At 42.5% G+C, this 22,471-nt stretch overlaps 1 protein-coding gene across 1 annotated transcript; it reads right to left on the reverse strand.

The window, feature by feature from the left end:
• Positions 1-1,104: 1,104 nt before the first annotated feature.
• On the reverse strand, positions 1,105-22,471 carry LAPTM4A (lysosomal protein transmembrane 4 alpha). Its single transcript, XM_062209002.1, has 7 exons — positions 22,204-22,471; positions 15,403-15,526; positions 6,616-6,692; positions 6,393-6,515; positions 3,678-3,773; positions 3,242-3,340; positions 1,105-1,718 (listed from the first exon to the last, which is right to left on the reverse strand). The coding sequence occupies exons 1-7, from the start codon at positions 22,312-22,314 to the stop codon at positions 1,644-1,646; spliced, it is 705 nt and encodes a 234-aa protein (XP_062064986.1). The 5' UTR covers positions 22,315-22,471; the 3' UTR covers positions 1,105-1,643.

A 22,471-nucleotide genomic window follows, 5' to 3' on the forward strand; every position in this document is an offset into this window, starting at 1 on the left:
AACATAGCATACCACACTGATCATCTCATTTATCAAATCAATTAGAGTAGCATCTGGCCTGTGATTCAGGCACTATCTCTACCCTAACTTTAGACACTAGTTCTGAGTTCCTGGGTTAAAGAATTGCATTCTAACCAAAAGTCTAGCATTATGTTCTCAAATTTAACAAAAGACTTTCATAGTCACTGTTTTGGTCAACAATGCACTGCGTATTCAACGGTGGTCCCACAGGATTACGCAGCTGACAAATTCCTATCACCTTAGTAAAGTGACAGCTACAGAAGGTACTTCACCTGTGAGGAAGCATCATGGAGCCTTTCCATTGTGTAACCCCAGAAATACAACTGGGACAAGATGATCCACTGTGTGTGTTCTGTCCTGTGCGGTCAACTGCCATGGGAACTGAAGCCACTCTGACAATCTCTGCTCCAAGAGAAAGGTCCAGCACCCTTCTACCAGCCTCACCTACACCACACACACACACACACACACAATCTCTGCTCCAAGAGAAAGGTCCAGCACCCTTCTACCAGCCTCACCTACACCACACACACACACACACACACACAATCTCTGCTCCAAGAGAAAGGTCCAGCACCCTTCTACCAGCCTCACCTACACCACACACACACACACACACACACAATCTCTGCTCCAAGAGAAAGGTCCAGCACCCTTCTACCAGCCTCACCTACACCACACACACACACACACACACACAATCTCTGCTCCAAGAGAAAGGTCCAGCACCCTTCTACCAGCCTCACCTACACCACACACACACACACACACACACGCCTCAATGGTTAATGGTTTCCTTGCCACTGCCTGGAGGAGAAAAACAAGAGGTTACTGTCAACCAGTGGCCCTGTTACAGCTCACTTTCACCAGGTCACCTGACTGTAGCACCAGGACACAATGAGAGGCTGGTCTACACTATCTAGGTTTGTGTATACTCTACGATGTCCTCACAAGGATCAAATTGTCAAATGACATGTTTCTCAGACATATTCCCATCGTTAAGAGTCACCACATATTACAATGGAAAATGTTAGGCTTTAGGTACAAAAAAAGGTCATAGTTTCTCTTAAAAAATGGCAACAGTAAATATTTAATGATTTATTAAAGCATCTTATCACAAAGATGGAAACATACAAATTAGAAACATGCAACCATCATCATCCACAGTCAACCAAAATGTTATCTATTTTTCCTGTTTGCATAGCTGATAACTTCAGATTTTATACCTAACTCATTCATCCTGAATATGTAATTCATTCTTCCTGAAAATACCCAGGGCACCAAATAACCAAAACGCACACATTATATAAAGAAAGTGCAAAGTTAAAAAGGAAAACGTGTGGGCAATAACCCCGTTCCCTTCCCACCCCCCAATTAAAGGCATATAATGGCACTTTGCTCCTGCATGACCGAGATTGTCTTCAGAAAGTATTAAAATGGAATACACTTTAAAAAAGGACTTTTAATAGATGTCCAAAAAAGCTCCTTAGTGTTTGAAAATAAATGCTTAAACAAACGACCATTTTATATCAAACCAGTCTGAAGAGCCCTGTACTGCAGCCTCTGTAAAATAAACAAGACGAAAAGCTGGTATAGGGTTTATTGACAAAGGCAGAGTTTCTTCAGGCAGGTAAGTAAGGAGGCGGCGGTTCTTTCTCAGGCATCTTCACGGCCATTTCATAGGTTGGCAAAACATACTAAAGAGAGGGAAAAAAGGTGATCAGATTTATTCTCCTTTAAAAAACCATTCTGGAATAATTCAGTTTTCAGACATGGGGTGAACAAACCTACAGAGAAGAACTGAAGCAACTGTTAATAGCTCCTGAGAGCAGAAATGCCCAAATACCGTGGGATGCCCCCTGGCAGTGAACTCTGACCCTGGACTGACACTGAAGGTTCTGCTCTGGATGGCTCTAAGATTACAAGGGCTCCTGGACAGGCAGCAGATGAAATGCTGGTGCTAATCACACCTCAGGGGCTGAGGATCTGGGTTAGGGGGCCCTGCTGACCCATAGTGCAGAAGTCTCTGATAAGACACTGAATCCTAAGCGTCCACGAATCTAGAGTCAAAAGACAATGACTCAGGGCAGGCACTTGGTTTAGTGGTTAAGACACTATTTGGGGCTGGCGCCGCGGCTCACTTGGCTAATCCTCCACCTGCGGCGCCAGCACCCCGGGTTCTAGTCCCGGTTAGGGCGCCGGGTACTAGTCCCGGTTGCTCCTCTTCCAGTCCAGCTCTCTGCTGTGGCCTGGGAGGGCAGTGAAGGATGGCCCAAGTGCTTAGGCCCTGTACCCCATGGGAGACCAGGAGGAAGCACCTGGCTCCTGGCTTCAGATCGGCACAGCGCTGGCCGTGGTGGCCATTTGGGGGGTGAACCAACGGAAGGAAGACCTTTCTCTCTGTCTCTTGCTCTCACTGTCTAACTCTGCCTGTCAAAAAAAAAAAAAAAAAAAAAAAGACACTGTTTGGAACACCTGCATCCCATACAGAGCATCCCTGGGTTTGGGGCACCCCATCTATCCCGCTTTCTGCTAATGCGCACCATGGTGGGCAGCAGAGATGGCTCCAGTAGTCGGGTCCCTGCCACCCATGTGGAAAACCTGAATGGAGTTCCGGGTTCCTGGCTTTGGCCTGACCCAGACCCAACTGTTGTGGGTATTTGGAGAGTAAACCAGTAAACGAGAGATCATTGACTCTCTGCCTCTCAAAATAAAAAAAAGCTAACGAAGTCATACGCTATCCTCTTCAGTAAGACGTATACCTAAGTAGCAGGGCAGCACTCTGACCTAAGTGACCCCAAGCATGCCAGGATGTCCTCCTAGGGGTCACATGTACTCTCTGTTGCAGGCCGGGCTCCAAGAGGTGTGCCTCCCCACAGACTCACGGAATCAATGCGTGCATCCCCCCTCAGATGGGCCAGCTCTCCCTTTGGATCATATGAATGTTGTTTTGAACACAACACAAATTTCAGTCAATGAAACTTAAGATTCCCCAGAGGCTACATATGCCTAGCATCGCTATCTGCTGCCTTATCTTCCCCACCAACACAACCCTTCCAGGATTAGTAATGAATGACTAAACCTGACCACCAAGGTGGGTGAGATGAGCAGTGCAGGATCTCTAGCCCACACATCCAGCTTTTCACGCCCTGAGACAAGGTGACAAGGGCAAGCACCAGGTCTTCTGGAACAATCAGTAACAGCTTAAACAGTGGTTAACCTGTGGAGGTGCTTCAAAGGCGGGGTACACAGCAATCTCCGGCACATTTCTGTTGTTGATATATTTATAGCAGTTCCAAACACAGTAGATTAGATAAGCCTGAAAGAATAAAAACAGAATTTACATAAGCAAGAACTCCACGCAGGTGACTTACAAAGCTTCCCCTGTGTTCTCCGTGGAGAAAGACACCCACGTCAGTCTGAACCTGGCACAGGCCAGGCCCTTTTCCTACCAGCTCTCCTCTGAATCTCACTAGTTTACAGAGAAACCAGCACTGGGGTTTCAATTCAGGTCCAGGTACTACATAGGAACTCTGGGCTGCTGAGTCTTGGGAATTGCCCCTTTTGAAAGCAGAAAGATGCTCTTTAAGGCAGTGACAAAGTGTAGCTGGGCAACGTCACTCTCCCAGGCCCACGAAGATTAGTCAGCAACTTACCTTAAAAACGATGAATACCACAAAGAACATGAGAACAATGAACAGGAGGCAGCTGGAGTCCAAGGACAGGAGGTCGTCCTTGTAGGGAAAATCAGGCTATTCAAACAAACACACACATGTTTATAGGTCAGCGACAGTCCCTGTACTCTAACCCAGACAGTACTTGAATACTCTACTAGCTCTAATCCAAAGTGCGTTTAAGCTCCTCACCAATAACGCATGCTATTAATAACTTAAATATGCTTGTCTGAAAACCTGAAGAGTCTAAATTAGCACTTTTTTCTTTTTCACTAATCCCCAACTTTCTGACCTTTGGTAAACAATATAGGAGATCCCCCAGATTTATTGCTGGGCCAATGAGTCAGCAAGTCAAGAGGTACTGAGATCCACCCAAGCTCCATGGACCAGATAGTCCTATATGGAGAAATTTTTTGTTCCCCTAAAAGCCTCATGGGTCCCCATTCTCAGACAGGAGTGAAAAGGCAGTATGCCACTAGTTGTTAAGGCCAGGCAAGATTATCTGACTTACTACAGAATATTCACTTAAATTCTTATTCAACACTGACTATGTGTAATAAGATACTGAGCTAAGTTCAGGGAGAAAAGAAAAATTTAGGATTGTGGCACAGTGGGTTAGGCCTCTACTTGAGATGCCTACAGACCATATTGGAGTGCCAGCTTGAGTCCTGGCTGCTCAGCTTCCTGCTATTGCGCCTGGGAGGCAGCAGATGATGGCCCAACTACTTGGGCCCCTGCCACTCGTGTGGGAGACCAGGTTGGAGTTCCTGGTTCCTGGCTTTGGCCTGGCCCAGCCCTGGATACTGCAGCCATCTGGGGAGTGAACCAGCAGATGAGAAATTACTTTCTCTCTCTCTCCTTCTCCATCCTTCTCTGTCACTCTGCCTTTCAAATAAAGAAATAAATCTTAAGAAAAAAAAAAGCATAAGAATCATTTAGGATTTACAAGCTGGCCAGCAGAGGAAGTACTTGCTGGTCTTTAGTACTGAGTGAATAAAACAGAGGGGAGCAACACTGAGGTCTGTCAACAGAACAGTGAAAACAACACAAAGAGAAATCCCAAAGGACCAAGAAAACCAAAAAGAAAAAAGAACCCACACACCAGCCCCAAACCCTAGCCAAGTGTCTCCTTGGGACAAGACAATACTTTGAACCTTCATCTCTAAACAAAAGGATGAACACAGAAAGGAATCAGTCATGGGGGATTCTGGATTTTATTCAGTAGGCAGAGAGGCAGTAGGTGTGACTTTTCAGCCAGCAAGGATGTGACCAGAGAGCAGTGCTTAAGAAGCTGCTGACCACAGCAGACCTGGCCAACAGGCCCTGCCCCTGGCTAACACCTACCAGCATCACCTGCTGCTGCCCACTCCTGAGGCGCCCGACACTACAGCAGCTTAGTCCCTGACCAGATTCCTTCCCTCCAAGGTCTCCCTTTCACCTAAAACACCTGCTGCTGCTCTTCCTCTAAAGTTCCACTCTCTCCTGGGTACAATGGTCTCACTTCTCAGCTCTGCTCTAGTACCCATGCTCTGGTACTCACACAGTAGCCTATAATTACATGTTGGTCACTGGCAATTTCTGATTCCTTCATTAGAAAGTTAGCTTCACTAACACACATATCCCTACGACCCAGCAGAGTTCCTTGCAAATAAGAAGCAAGCAACAAATTCTTTTTTAATATGAATGATAAATTTGGTGCTATGCGAAACAGACCAGGGGAGAAATCTCTAAGTGCAGAGAGAAGTTCTAAAAGATAGCACTTAGGAAATGTACTAAGAATGTTCCACCCAGCTTTTATCTGTTTGGCCCCCACTCTTCTTCCAGGCCTCCTCCATGAAACCCATCTTCATCCCCCAGCCCAGCGTCCCCTGCCCCTCCACTGTATGGCATTAATGTTCCTGCCACTTTGTGACAGTTTTGTTATCACAATGTCTTCATAATGTTGACCCTCCAAATACATGTTTGTTCTCTAAAGGAGGAGTTCTCTTTATAACCATACCATTCACCAACAGTGCCTAGAATAGGGCTAGACACAGTGGGCATTCCCGTATTTGCTGCAAAAGCTTGAAAGGATAAAGAGCACCATCAACTGCAGTCACATACACTGCTAGTCCCTGAAAAACAAAAGCTGAATCACCACTTCCAGGATATCCAGCTTCAGGAACTTTTTAAAAAAAGATTTATTTATTTGAAAGGCAGAGTTACAGAGAAGCAGAGACGGAGAGAGAAAGAGAATCTTCCATCTGCTGGTTCACTCCCCAAATGGCCGCACCGGCCAGGGCTGGGCTGACCTGAAGCCAGGAGCCAGGTGCTTCCTCCCGGTTTCCCACGCAGGTGCAGGAGCCCAAGCACTTGGGCCACCCTCCACTGCTCTCCCAGGCCATAAGCAGAGAGCTGGATAGGAAGTGGAGCAGCCGGGACTCAAACTGGCACCCACAGGGATGCTGGCACTACAGGTGGCAGCTTAACCTGCTACACCACAGCACCGGCCCTAGGAACTTTTAATATTGAATTACTCAACTGCAATGGTAACAGACATTCTATTTTCACCCTATTGGCTTTAATATGTTAAAAGCAAAATTAATTAATGACACTTTTAAAAGCAAAAGGGAATTAAAAATAGTACCTAAGGCTGACTCAGCACTTCAACTTATTTTACCTGAAATGAAAAAGCAAGTTTATAGTATTTACACTCACCAGTTGATCCAGATATTCTTTGATTCTTGGCAAGTAAGTGAGAGAACTGACAGCAACCAGACAACTGAGGACGAAGTCAAAAAGCCGGTAACAGAAGAATGGAATCAACCAGCCCCCTTGATACTGCAAAAGAAAATAACCATGTCATTGTATCACAGACAGGAAATTATGAAGGATACTCGTAAAGACCAAACTCTAAAGGCTGAAAATATAGCATACTTACAAAAATCGCTCCATATACCAGCACCGAACTGATTATAAACGTCAGAACAGAGACAGCAAAAAGAACACAGACATTATCTAAAAAACAAAAACAAAAACCCAATTAAGCTACTTATACAGCAAAATTCTTCATGACAAAATAAGACATTTTAAAATACCGTAAAAAGGCTTAAATATATTTTCAAAATTGATTATGAACAGGATTTAGGCTAAGATGGAGAAAGAATCTAAGTTGTTACATTAAGTAGTAAGCCTTAAGAAGTGTGCACAGAGCTACTGTTCGTTACATTGCTGCAATAATTCACTGGCGTTTGTTGAGGCTGGCACACAAACCAGGGGAGCCGCTAGGAAGACAGGTCCCTAAAAGCAAGGTCTGAAGATGTGCAAACAGATGACTCTTGTCCAACGTGGCAGATGATATAACAGAGGAAAAAACACTCAGTCTCAACTGGAAAACCAAGGACTGTATGAAGGCAATGACATTAGGGAGGTCTTGTGAGATGAGCAGGGTTCAGCTGGAAGGAAAGGCTGACATTTGCTTAAACAGAGATGTATCACACACAGGATGCTACAGATGCCATCTCTGCTTTACATAAAGTACAACCTGAAATTCAAAGTCCCACGTTAGTCCTCCCTCTGCATCCCAGCATCCTAAACACTCAATCTTGGTGCTTCCTTCACTTTGGATTCTCTGTCAAACAAGTCTATTTTCTTTAAGACTGATTTTATCTCTCTCTGGAAGGTAAAGCAACAGGGCAGAGAGAGGGGGAGGGAGAAGGAGAGAGGGAAAAAGAGAGGGAGAGAGAGGGAGGGAGGAGGTGAGAGAAGGAGGGAAAGAATATCGGTCTTCTATCTGCTGGTTCACGCCCCAAATACCCCTAATAGCTAAGTTTGGGTCAGGCTGAAGCCAGGAGCCAGAAACTCCATAGAGGGCCTCCCACATGAGTGGCAGGGGCCCAAGCACTTGGGCCATCTTCAGCTGCCTTCCCAGACACATCAGCAGGGAGCTGGAATGGAAGTGGGGTAGCCAGAGGTCAAACCAGTACTCTGATATGGGATGCCAGCTTCGCAAGTGGTTTAACCTGCTGGGCCACACCACCAGCCCCAGGTCTATTTTCTTTGTTCTTCAACACTTTTTCAGGTTGTTCCAACCCTTTGCTAATCCATAGATACTAAATTTTCCATAAACAATGAAACCATCCCAAATAATATTAAATTGTACTTGATTTGTGGAGTTTCTTAGCACAAATCTATGATTGATTACATGACTCTGGACTAGTATTAAGAAACTGAAGGGCAATAATAATGAAAAGAATGAGTAACTGCAGAAAATCCATAGTACTGGATAAACATGTGTATAATCTCATCACTGAGCAGTACAAACCATTATCAGCCTTCAGCACTGATTTAAGTAAAAATGGCTCTATTTTTTCTTAGAGTACATAGGACAGTTAAATGTTACCAATTTAAAGATCTCGCCTGCTCTAGCATGTAAAACACCACCTAGAAGAATTCAGATACAAACAAAACATGAAATTAAACATGAAAGGTACTGTCATGGCCGGTGCTGTGGTGAAGGGGGTTAATCGTCCACCTGCAGTGCAAGCATCCCACATGGCCACTAGTTCTAGTCTCAACTTCTCCTTTTCCGATCCAGGTGCCTGCTATGCCCTGGGAAAGCAGCCCAAGATGGTCCAAGTGTTTCGGCCCTTGCATCCATGTGGGAGACCCAGAAGAAGCTCCTGGCTTCTGAACTGCCAAGCTCCAGCTGCTGCAACCACTGGGGAGTGAATCAGCAGATGGAAGACCTTTCTCTCTGTCTCTACCTCTCACTATCTGTAACTCTTTCTCTCGAATAAATAATAAATAAAATAATTTTAAAAAGAGAATGCTACTGTTAAACTGGAAAGCAATTCAAAATATCAGCTTTCAGGAATCTGTTAAGGAACAGAGCAAACTTACTTTCTTTTTTCCCCCCAGAAAACTTTCATTTAAGGGACACAAACATTGTGCATTTCATAAATACAACTTTAGGAACACAGTAATTCTTCCCACTGTACCCACCCTCCTACCCTTCTTCCTTCTCCCACTCCTGTTCCCATTTTCACTTTTTTTTTAAACTAAGATCTATTTTCAATTAACTTAATACACACCCGATTAACTCTATACTAAGGAAGAAGTACAACAAATAGTATGGAAAAAAAATGCTCAACAGTAGAGACAAGGGCTGTTCAAAGTCACTGCATTTCAAAGCGTCAATTTCACTTCTATAGATTACCTCTTAGGTGCTCTATTATTTAACATAGAACAGAGAGAACATAGAGTATTTGTCCTTTTGGGACTGGCTAATTTCATTAAGTCTGATGTTTTCCTGTTTCCTCCATTTTGTTGCAAACAACAGAATTTCATTGTATTTTACTGTTGTGTAGAATTCCAAGGTGTATATATCCTGTAGTTTCTTTATCCAGTCTTAAATTGATGGGCATTTGCATTGACTCCATATCTTAACTATTATGAATTGAGCAGCAATAAACATGGGGGTACAGATAACTCTTTCATATGCTGATTAAATTTCCCTTTGGTAAATTCCGAGGAGTGAGATGGCTGGGCCATATGGTAGGTCTGTATTCAGATTTCTGAGGTGTCTCCATACTATCTTCCACAGTGGTTGTACAGTGGATTAGGGTACCTTTATCCTCATATCCTTACCAGCATTTGTTGTTTGTTGATTTCTGTATGAAAGTCATTCTAACTTGGGTGAAGTGAAACCTCATTGTGGTTTTGATTTGCATTTCCCTAATGGCTTAATGATCCTGAGCATTTTTTCATGTGTCTGTTGGCCATCTGGATTTCCTCGTTTGAAAAATGCCTGTTTAAGTCCTTTACCCATTTCTTAACTGCATTGTTTGTTTTGTTGTTGTTGAGTTTCTTGATCTCTTTATATATTCTGATCATTAATTCTTTATCAGTTGCATAGTTTGCAAATAATTTCTCCCATTCTGTCAGTTGCCTCTTCACTTTGCTGAGTGTTCCTTTTGCAGTGCAGAAGATTCTCAATTTAATGTAATCCCATTTGTCAATTTTGGCTTTGACTGCCTGTGTCTCTGGGGTCTTTTCCAAGAACTCTTTGCCTATGCCAATGTCTTGCAGGGTGTCCCCAATGTTCTGTAATAATTTGATGGTATTGGGTTGTAGATTTAGATCTTTAATCCATTTGGAGTGCATTTTTCTGTAAGGTGTAAGGTAGGGGTCATGCATCATACTTCTACATGTGGAGATCAGGTTTTCCCAGCATCATTTGCTGAAGAGACTATCCTTGCTCCAGGGATTGATTTTAGCTCCTTTGTCAAAGATAAGTTGATTGTTGGTGTGTGGGCTGATTTCTCAAATTTCTATTTTGTTCCATTGGTCTATCCATCTGTTTTTGTACCATTAAGAGGCTGCTTTGATTATTATTGCTCTGTAGTATGTCTTGAAATCTGGTGTTGTGATGCCTCCAGCTTTGTTTTTGTTGTATAAGATTGCATTAGCAATTTGAGTCTCCTGTGTTTCCATATGAATTTCAGCATCATTTTTTCTAGATCTGAGAAGAATGTCCTTGGTATTTTGATTGGAATTGCAATGAATCTGTAAACTGTTTTTGGTAGTATGGACATTTTGATGATACTGATTCTTCCAATCCATGAAAATGGAAGATTTTCCCACTTCTTTGTATCTTCTATTTCTAAGTGTTTTGTAATTCTCATCATAGAGATCTTTGACACCCTTGGTCAAATTTATTCCAAGGTACTGAATTTTTTGTTAGCTACTGGGAATGGGATTGATCATAGAATTTCTTTTTCAGACGTGACATTGTGTATACAAAGGCTACTGATTTTTGTGTGTTGATTTCGTATCCTGCCACTTTACCAAACTTTCCTATGAATTCCATAAGTCTCTTAGTGGAGTCTTTTAGATCCCTTATATATAGAATCATGTCATTTGCAAATGGGGATAGTTTGACTGCCTCCATCCTAAATTGTATCCCTTTGATTTCTTTTTCTTGCTTAATGGTTCTGACTAAACCTTCCAGGAGTATACTGAATAGCAATGGTGACAGTGGCCATGCATGTCTGGTTCCCAATCTCAGTGGGAATGCTTCCAACTTTCTCTCATTCAATAGGACACTGGCCCTGGATTTTTCATAAATTGATTTGTGTTGAGGGATGTTCCATCTATAACCATTTCGCTTAAATTTTTTATTATTAAAGGCTGTTACATTTCATCAAATGCCTTCACTGAATCTATTGAGATAATCATATGGTTTTTGTTCTTCAATTTCTTAACGTGATGAATCACACTGATTTATTTCTTGATGCTGAACCATCCTCGCAGACCTGGGATAATCCAACTCAATCCGGGTAAATAATTTTTCTGACATATATTGGAGTCAACAGGCTAGTATTTTGTTGAGGACTTTTGCATCTATGTTCATCAGGGAAATTGGTCTGTAGTTCTCAATCTCTGTTGTATCTTTTTCAGGTTTAGAAATTTAAGGTGATGCTGGCTTCACAGAAGGAGTTTGGGAGGATTTCCTCCCTTTAAATTGTTTTGAATAGCTTGAGAAGAATTGAAGTTAGTTCTTCCTTAAATGTCTGGTACAATTTAGCAGTGAAGCCATACGGTCCTGGGCTTTTCTTTGCTGGGAGGGTCTTTATTACTGATTCAATTTCCATTTAGTTATTGGTCTGTTTAGGTTTTGTATGCCTTCATGGCTCAATTTAAGTAGGTTCTACATGTCCAGGAATCCAACCAGTTTTTCTAGGTTCTCTGATTTGTTGGAATACAGCTCTTTGTAGTAATTTTTGATTCTTTTTTTTTTTTCAAATAAACAGCAATTCATTTTGCTGATCTTTTGTATCATTTTTTTTAGTTTCAATTTTGTTGATTTCTTCTCTAATTTTAATTCCTTCTTTTCTTTTAGTAGTTTTGGGTTTGATTTGCTGTTGCTTCTCTAGGTCCTTCAGATGCAATGATAGCTCATTTATTTGGTGCCTTTCCAATTTCTTAATGTAGGTACCAATTGCTATAAACTTTCCTTGTAACACTGCTTTCGCTATATCCTTTAAGTTTATAGCTCATTGTCATCTTCACTTGTCTCCAGAAATTTTTATTTTTGTTTTTTCTATGACCCAATGTTCATTCAGAAGCATGTTGTTCAGTCTCCATGTGTTTATATGTTCTAGAGATTCTCGAGTTGTTGATTTCAAGCTTCATCCATTGTGGTCAGAGAAGATGCACGGTATGATTTCAACTGTTTTGAATTTGCTGAGACTTGTTTTATGGCCTAGCCTGTGCTTCCTGTACTTGGACATCCCTTTTCTTTTCCTAGAGAAGTTTTCTTTAATTATTTCACTAAACAGACCTTCTAATCCATTCTTTCTTTCCACGCCTTCGGGAACTCCTAAGACCCATATGTAGGGTCGTTTGATAGTATCCCATAAGTCTTAAACATTGTTTTTTAGTTTTCTAATTTCTTCTTTTTTTTTCTTGGTCTGACTGTAAAATTTCCAGAGATTTGTCTTCTAACTCAGATGTTCTTTCTTCTGCTTCACCAAGTCTATTGCTGAGACTTTTAACTGCATTTTCATTTGTTCTACTGAACTCTTCATTTCCAACATTTCATTTTGATTTCTCTTTAAGATCTCATTTTCATGGCAGAAATTTTCTTTCATGTCAGGTATGGATTTCTTTAATTTGTGGATTTGCTTTTGATTACTTCTAAGTAATCATATGATCAATTTTTTGAATTCCATTTCTGGTATTTCTTCAATCTCTTTATCTTCACATTCTAGTATGAAATGTTGTATTCTTTTGGGGTGTCATGTTGTCTTCCTTATTCTTATTTCTTGAGTTGCTGCATTTATCATTAGGCATTTGTGGAGACGCTTGTTGGGTTTTTGTTTGTTTTCCCTTTGATGGCTTTCACCTTTTGACTATGCCTCTGTAGCTTAGTGGAGTGTCTGCTCCTTCAGTGAATACCCAGAGGTGTGTGCTAGGTGTGGCCAGGGAGCTCTATTCAGTGCTCTGGGGTCAAGGGAGTGTCCACGGTGACACTCAAGTAGGGCATGGTAAATCTTTTTCTTTTCTTCTTCTTCTTCTTTTTTTTTTTAATCAGAGGGGAAGTTTGTTCTGCTGTTGGAATATTTTCACACTTACCTCTTTTCCTCAAAGGAGATCAATGCCTGGGTGCTAGTCCCAGTGGGTGTAATTTATGTCTGCACAGCCACGAGAACCACAAAAGGGATCCATACAATCCTTGGTGTGAGCATAGATCCCACAGCAATGACCCTCACCAGGCAATCAGGGCTCCCTGAGCATGTGGAGCCTCCCACAGTGACTGCCCAAAGTCCCAGCTATACCCTGCACCCTCCCACTCAGCCAGTATTTTCACAGTCCAGGCACACAAGGCTCCCATAGTCAAGAGCACCCAGCATCCTGTCAATTCTCCCAGGTGGACTCAAGCGCTTACTCTTGCCTGGTTGCTCAGCACGCAGACACATGCTGGCACAGCTGTTATGTATGTTCAAAATGGTGTCTGCCCTCTTAGCTAGTTACAGGACTTGGGTGCTGGGTGGTCACGGAGAGAGAAATATGCCTCTGCCTCTTCCCCCGCCCCCTGCATTTTTTTCCTCTCTAGGTTGGCTGGTACTCTGTCTCCCACAGGGCTCCAAGCCAGACTTGTGCCAGGCTCTTCCCACAGCTTTATCTCCAATGGCTTGGGCTGCTATCACCTGGTCTCACCTCACTGTCCAAAACTGGTGCTGGCGTTCTCGTCTGCTGGGGTGCTGAGCTGTGCACATGAATACCCTCCATGTAGGTTCACAGTGTCCCTCTAATTGGCATGGAGTTTCCTCTGCTGTTTTCTCCTTAACTCTTCCCTGAAATTGTACTCTCTCTATTTTTCTTTTTTAACTATCTTTCATCTAGACTACAGCAGTGACCTCCCTCCCTATTCCACCATCTTGAGAAACTCTCTAAAGTACTGAAACAATAAAGTGAAGTTCAAGTCTTCCACTGAAGCAAGAAACTGCAAAAATGGGGGGGAGGTGGTGACAGATGGGGAAGACATATAATGCCTGGAACAGACGCTGTGAATTAATAAGGCAAAGAAAACACAAGGGCTCCACTCCTCAATACAAACTGCAGGTTCCCACCGGCTGTAACAAGAACCTCCTCTTGTGGTCTCCCACGTGTATACACATCCCCAAGTCAATGTACATGAGGCTGGATGCAACATGTGGAAAACATAATGCAAAAGTATTTTGGACATACTGTTTGGCTGATTAAAAATAATTAATCACAAACATCATTATTTAAAATTGGCCATCATGCCAACAACCAGAAATTAACTGTGGGAAAGTCAAATTTCAACTTCCAAAGAAATGCAAACTACTGTGATGAAGAACTAGGTATTTTACTAGGTATTTTATATTTTCTCAAGAATAAGGACTTTGATGCAATTATAATCAAATAAAAATAACACTGAACACATCTGATTTTCTTTACAGGGAGAGGGGGGAGGGAGGGAGAAGGAATAACACACACACAACGTATAGTAACCTCAGGACTTCAGCCGTATCGTCTAGCCAAGTAAGACTCTTGAAAATCGTTAAGTCTTTTTCTACAACTCAATTTTCAGAGAAACATACATGACAAGGGAAAATGCTCAGATTGGCAAATAAATTAAAATTTTGCAGCCTAAAATAAAATTTTAAAAATATCAACATGAGACTAACAGCCATTAGAAGTTAAAAGTTTTACTCACAAACAAATGTTAACACATTCTTGTTACTTCTAGGACAGCTGACAACCAAATGACAAGGATTATACTATTTATGAAAAGACAATCAAGAGGCTGCCATTAAAAAGAAAACAAACCACACAGCAGGAACAACTGTTGGTATTTTCCTACTATTATCTGACAGCCACAGAATTCTTCCTGGCTCCTGGAAACTGAAGTTAGCCAGAAGGACAATGAATTATTTGAACTAACAACCAAATAAACTCACAAACATACACACAACTTCATAAATGGATCAGAGAAGGCCATAAATGTCATGCGGCTCAAATATTAAATTTCTTACATAGTTTACAAATCTCAATTTGATTTTTTATGCTCTTTTATTTTGAAAAAAGATAAATAGTAATTAAAGATATTGCTATGAGGGAACAGATAAGGTTTAAAAGGGTAATCCACATGAAGGTTCTTAGGTTTTTCTACTTTTAACTCGAATGTCAAATATTTCTCCATCTAAACAATAAAACTGTATTTAAAATTGTGTGGCCCTGAGCCAAAGACATCACCGAACATTCAAGTGATTTGTATTGTGTATTTTGTGATAATAGTCTATTTGCTCCATGAGCAATCTCTCATCCCAATTACACTTGTCCACTGACACTCAGATCTACAGTTCAATTTCATTTCCCTCTTTGCCTTCTCTCGCCGGTACCTGACACAGTCAAGAAACACATTTCTGAAAAATCTAGACATCCATTAGGTTTTCTGTGAGAAATGATATACTGTTAATTCTCATGAGTATCTTTGAAAAAATCCATCAAAAATACGCTTCCCTCTCAGCAGATTTAACTTAAATGTAATTTAACCCATGTTAACCTTACGCAACTCATTTAGCCCTCTGAAATGCAACAAGCACAATTCAATAGACCCCCCTCTGAATAACAGTGTATACATACACTTAAGACACAAAACTAGCAGGAGATAGTTTCTTTTCAGCTAAAAACCTACCAGCCATCCTCTCGGATGAGTAGTAATTACCAATGACTTCATACTGAATGTTGTTGACAGCTGGCATTAAGTTTGGATGAGTCACCTCCACGATCAGCAAGATTGCCATCAATAGGTTTACAACCTGTGAAAGACAGCATTTTATCAGTTATGTTAATTACTCCCAGCAAGCAGCCTTCAACACAATTTTCAGATGTCTAACCCACGAGAAGACTACCTGTGAGATAAAGCAATACGCAATTACCACTATGACAGCAGTTTTAAAATACTTCATAAAGTAAGCATAAAAATACTCCCATGATGTACAAACCTAAAATTACCCATTTCAGAGATAAGATGTTTGACCCTGTGTTAATACCAATACACTGGAATTAAATGGCAGAAAAATACAAACTAAGGAATCATTACAAATTGTTCATGTGTAGACATGTATTTATTCATCATGTGCAGAAATGTATTTATTCGTCTACCCATCTCAAAACATCTGAGTCTGAGGAAGGTACAGTTCATTCAATTTATTTATTCATCTGATAGATTTCTGACAGCCCCTCAGGGCCTCCTCCATTCAGTGATTTCCTCCTGGGCTACACTCAAATGCCAAAGACTCTCTGAGACTTTGATTCCACCCCCTTCACATACTGGTCTTAATCCCACCTTTGAGACAATATGCTTTCCCTTCTAGATAAGCGTTCCTTTATGTGTTCCTGAAAGTAGCCTCCAAATATTGTCTTTTCCAGAATAAACATTTAGGATCGGAAACCACTCCTCTAACTAGCATGTTTTCCAGCTATCTATTTCCCTGTCGCTCTTTTTACACAACCTCCAGTTGATGGACACACTATTAAAACAAGGTAAGATCAGCCTGGGCAGAACACGCCAGAATCTCAGTAGCCACATTGTAGCTAACGAATTTCAAGGAAGGCAACCTGAAGTTGCACTGGCTCTCTAAGTGTTCTGAATGTCACAGAAAAGTAACTCCCTCAAATATCAAATCCTTTTTTACACTTGCTGCTGAAGTATCACTTGTACTGTAAGGCTGGATTCAGAGGCCCAAGCAAAAGCATTTTATGTATTTGTAATCAAATTTTATCTTATTACTTAATTCAAGACTTCCTGGATCTGGATTCTAATGCCCTAGAGATTCTCCTTCTCTCAGCTTCTGGCATTTGAAAAACTGATCAGCCTGTAATCAGTATCTCCATGGAAGTCACTAACAAGAGAACAGGACAAAGCTGAGGACAAAGTTGTCAGAGGCCATTCCCTTCCCATTATCAGCAACTTCTGAACAAAGTTCTTTTCTATCTGGCCCAGAGGAACATCTTGAGACTGTCTGACATTTTGTTGAAATTCCTTCACACATTCCCATCTGGTGCCTTTTCCTAGTCAACCCAGGCTGTTAAGTCCACTGACAAAGGAAATTACCTACACTTATATTTGTTAGTGAATTTCTGCATATGCCCAGGAGGAGGCACTGCGACCTTTGAACGTCAATGATTTAATCAGAAATCTCACCAAGGACAGTGATATAGCTCCCCACCTCAAAGGTCCCTGTTTGTGAAAATCTGAACAAGTGATACTTTCAAAGGACATTAGAGCCTGATCAACAGCACTATCAACAAGCTCTATTGTGTGCATCCCTCCTGTCTACCCTGAACAGGTAAGTACATTTTCTTCCTTAACAGCGCAAGTCATTTCACAAATATTCTCTTGGGGCCAGCACTGTGGTACAAACAGCCCTGACCATTGAGGTTATTTGGAGAGTGACCCAGCAGGTAGAAGCTCCTTTATCTTAACTCTCTCTATAACTGCCTTTCAAATAAATATTTTTTTTTTAAAAAATCTCTTCTCTTCCATAAGTCAAGCCTCAACCACTATTATCTTCTAGAATTAATGACACTTCAAATTGCATTTCATTGTGGTTCAGACTCCTGAATATTAAATAAAACAGATTATAAGTTTCAACAAAAGGATCAAGATAAAAATAAATGTGCTACTTCACTGAACAAAGAAGCTTTCTCAAATCTTCATTAATTATATTTTTTTCTTTTTAAGATAGATTTATTTATATGAAAGGCAGAGTTACAGAGAGGCAGAGGCAGAGAGAGAAAAAGAGAGGTCTTCCGTCTGCTGGTTCACTCCCCAACTGGGGCTGTGCCGATCAGAAGCCAGGAGCTTCTTCCAGGTCTCCCACATGGGTGCAGGGGCCCAAGGACTTGGGCCATCTTCTATTGCTTTCCTAGGCCATAGCAAGAGCTGGATAGGAAGTGGAGCAGCCAGGACTCAAACCAGGGCCCAAATGGGATACTGGCACTGCAGGCAGCAGCTTTACACACCCCACCACAGTGCTGGCCCTAATTATATTTCTTTAGGTTATCATATTTCATTGGAACCCCAACTTACATTTTAAGTAAAATATTATTTTGGAAAATCTTTGTGACTGTCAAAGATTCAGAGGTGAGTACCTAAGCTGTACTCGTATACAGGCCCTAGTGATTGACTTTTTAAAAGATTTATTTGAACCACAGAGTGACAGAGAAATCTTCCACTGACTAGTTCCCTGGCCAAATAGCCACAACAGCCAGGTCTGGGTCAGGCTAAAGGCAGGAACTCCATCTTGGTCTCCCAGGTGGGTGGCTGGGACCCAAGGACTCGAGTCATGTTCTACTGCCTTCCCAGGCACATTAGCAAGGAGCTGGATGGGAAGCAGAGCAGCCAGGATCTGAACCAGCACTCCCATAGGGGATACCAGGATCACAAGCAGTGGCTTAACCAGCCATGCCACAACACTGGCCCCCTAGCAATTTACTTTTGATTACAGTTGGTATTTTACCATGTTGAATTTTTCAAAGAATGCATAAAAGTTAGTCTTACAAATAAAATTTTTCCGAAAACACCCAACTATGTACAAACTATTCCAGAGTGTTCCTGATTCATTTTTTTCTCCCTTCACTGTATTCAGGGAGGAAAGTTAACAAAAAATGTAATTAAAAGAGAATGAAAATAAATAAAATTTTAAAAATAAAAAAGAACGGTTAAGTTCTAAGTCTAGGAACATGGAGAGATACAGAATGCAGCCAACTTGTCAACAGCATGGAAATGGACACACCACTCAGCACTCAGTGTGGGAGCAGACATGTAAAATTTGTGGGTCAAACAACATGGTGTCTGATGCTTCTGAAGCCTTTACCCACCTTATGTAAGCACACAAAGGAGAAACAGATGTGTCCGAGCGTCCTGAGTACAAAGCAACGGTATGGCATCCATGGACACACCCAGCCTCCAGAGAGTCATTCCTCTCTGCATTCTCATTTCATTGCCACACACATCCTAGGAGATTCTTCAGGGACTTTTCTTGGAGGAGACGGTTCATTTACTGTTTCATGAACATCTCAAGCAGTCTAATTAATAATTTACCTACTACACACATTTTATAGGGTAAGACCCACCCTCCTCCTTCAGGAAGGACATCCTATGTGGGGAGAAGAAAAGATAACCATACTAGAAAAAATGCAATAGAAGTATTATTTAATAACAGACACTTGAAAAATCTTCCCCATGAAAACATCTGAGCTACCAGCCAAGAAATTAATGTGAAATTGACGAAATTGTTAATGGTTAAACCTGAGAGATGAGTAAATGGGAATTTTTATGCCAGTTTGCTACTTTATGTTTTAAAACTTCCTTAATACCATTTTTAGAAAATGACAGGAAAAGATGATTTCAGAAGGGAATCGCATATCCAAAGCCACGGAGGCACAAAACAAGGTACTTGAGGAAAGACACTGACTGAAGCAGAAACAAACTACACTCCTCTATAGGAATCAGGAGTGAGGGCCAGAAAGGAATGCAGCCTGAGGAAGCCTGTCTTCACGTTTCTGCCTGCTACCTAAGGTTATACTCTAATAAGGTTGAGACACATGGAAAATCAGTAACAGTGTCTTTCCAAGACCAACAATTACTACAAATGCTCAAAACATACTCTCATTAGGACACCATTAACCTCTCACAGCAGATGCTTAAGGCCATTTTCATTCAATAAACATTTTGAGTTAGAAAGGAAACTTGTTTAAAATCATCTTTAAAAATGACAGGGAAACTTTAGGAATGTCAGCATTTAAAGGAATTCATTCTGAAACTCTGCATCACTTAACCAGGTCCTAAATCAGACATGCTTCTTTCAAGTTTAAAATGCTAAAGGCTGTTACTGCAAGGGTACAGAATAATGGGTTCTGGTTTTCTCTAGGTCCTGCCCAGCACTACTTAATACAAGGCAATGAACACCTTAATACAGTCTGACAAGCATCTTCACATTGCCATCAGTAGAAGTGGCTGCTGCAAAGCAATGACACTCTGTCTGGGCCCATCCAGAGGCCTCACCAAGTTCCAAACAGCATATAAGGAATCACCACTTCAGACAGCCTAGTGACTACGGGGGAACTTGAGAATCACAGATACTCTCTCAAGCATATGCAGCAGCTAGAATCAAGGAAAAGGGAGGGAAGTAACACTCTACCCCACTCACCCCATATTTCTCTTAGTAATGAAGCTACTGGCAACAAAACGCACTGCTTAGACAATACTACACTTTGGTCCAGGTGGTCTTGTCTAATTTCTCAGTGTTACATAACTCCCCAGTTAAGAAGAAACTGTGTCTTTAAATTGCTATATCAAAACTACACTTTTGAAAGTCACCAGCAATATTATAATTAATATAATAATATATATAATATATAATAATATTATAATTAATAAAACCACTGGCCTTTCCGGGTCTCCCACAGGTGACTTCAGCCATCAACACTGCTTCCCAGTGTCTGCATAGCAGGAAGTTAGAGTCAAGAGCTGAACCCATGATGGGGAATGCAGATGGCTAACTGCTAGGCTCAACACGGGCCCCCATCAGCCTTCCTCCAGTCCCTGATCTTGTTAGAACTGGACATTAGCAATCACCTTCCCCCCCTTCTCTCGTTACTGTAAGTTTCATTTCTGAACCTGTTCCCCAAAGTACCATGCAATACCAGAAGCATCTTGAGGGGAGATGCAAAGTTCAAGACAACAAACATTGAAGTTCTACCGTGTGGCCCGAACAGGAACACAAAGGATCAATGACACCAGGCCCTGTGATTCATTCCTTCTGCACAGCAACCAAAGCCTTTCAAAGTGCACACGGTCAATCACATAACCAGGACAGGTGATTACAGAGCAGTTGACAAGGTTCTACTAACCTGAAAAGTCCACGCAAAGAAGAGGTCAGAAGAGAGATGTGTGAACCTTTTTCACATCGACAGCTTCAAGTGAGGAAGAGATTTAAATTCACTGCCTACTTTGTAGGAATAATGCCCTTAACTGAGGTTTTCCCCTCTGCACTTTGAGTTTCCTGTTTGTAACTCGCACTTGATCCTGCTATTCATTTTTGAGCTGAGCCCATAACACCAAAGAATTTGCCTGGAAAGAGCGGAAAGAAATACAGCCAATTACACTTAGATGGCTGAGACAAGGATGGTGGTAATTTTCTTCTTGAAGAGTTAGAAACCCTCTGTTCTGTGAATGGAGGGAAAAAGCTGAGGAGACAGGAACACCAAATTTGAAGGCAAGAGTCCCAGGATGAAGGACTGGACTTCCTCCACCCAGGAGGAGGGAAAATCACTCGGGATGAGGACAGTAGGGTTGAGAATGATTTAAAGTATTCATTCTGGGGAGTGGAAGGCAGAGCTAAGGACAAACAAAAGAAATTAAAACTCAGCCCCTTAATAATGGAGAGGAACGAAAAGGAAGTTAGAAATATAACGCAGATGACTCATTAACTATTTGATGTCCAAAATTATAAATCAAAGAGTCTGTGAATGGCCATGTGATACAAGCAGACTTACACACATTCAAGTTTTGGTTTTTTTTTAAGTACGTTAATGAAGCAAGACTGTAAAACAACAACAGAACAGTCAGGAATAATGTGGTGGCAGGTGGTCCCCCGGGGGCGAGCCATGTAACAGTATCTGTCTAACGGAAGAGGATTCTCGTCTGGTATTTGTCTGAGTGGTTACCAATGACTTCCAGACACTGGGTGGGGACGTCTCCAGCACAGAGAAAGGCAGGGAGTGCCTAGGATAAGTCTCTTCCTTTTTTTTTTTTTTTTTTTTTTTTTTTTTGTAGGTCACTAAGCATCAGAACCGGCACAGTATTTGCTGCCACTCCCTGTCGCCCACCACAAAATCACAAAAGTCAGCCAAAGTGGCCGCGTCGACAACAAATGAAGTCTGACAGAGCTTCCGTGAAGTCCGAATAACCTAAGACTGCCTAAACAGGATCGCGTTTTCCTAAGTCACAAACCGGCTCCAATCGTGTTCGGATCCCGGAAGCGGCGGGAAGAAGCCACTACCGTCTTACTACTGGTCCCACTGTCAGCCTGGCGATGACAGAGTCAGGGATCCCGGAACCAGGCGACGCCAGCCTCCGCGCCCACACAGGGCAGGCTTTCCGGTAACCCGGGCGGGCCAGCGGCTGCCTCAGGGCAAAGCCCGGCGAGCGGTGCCCGCGGCAGCCCCCGCAAAGCGAGGCAGAGGAACTGGCTTATCTCGAGATCTGCTCCTCAAGAAAAAATATAAAATAAATGAACACCACCGCCACCAGCACCCGAGCCGGGGGCGGAAGTGCGAAAGGAGGCCAAGCCGGGTCATTCCCAGCACCCCAGTCCCTCCGGGCCCCGGGAACACCTCGGGGCGCCCCCGGACTTCTGCCCGAGCTGCAGGACCCCACGGAGACGCGCCCTCACGCCCCGCCGGCCCGGGCGCCCCTCACACTCACCATGTACCAGGTGCCCAGGATGATCGTCCCGGTGCGAACATGGCAGCAGCCGCAGCACCGGGTGCTGTAGAACCGGTCGCTGCGGCTCCGCTTGAAAGTCATGGACACCATCGGGAGACTCGCGGGCCTCGCTGCCGGCCCAGTCACTGACAAAAGCTCTCCGCGCAGCGGTTGAGCCCGGACGGTTGACTCTCGGCGTCCCAAGCCAAACGACGCGTCTTCAAGCCCGCCCCCGGCCCGGGCCCCAACTGCTCCCCCGCACCGGCGC

Source organism: Lepus europaeus, chromosome 13 (genome assembly GCF_033115175.1).
Source record: "Lepus europaeus isolate LE1 chromosome 13, mLepTim1.pri, whole genome shotgun sequence".
Taxonomy (NCBI): Eukaryota; Metazoa; Chordata; class Mammalia; order Lagomorpha; family Leporidae; genus Lepus; species Lepus europaeus.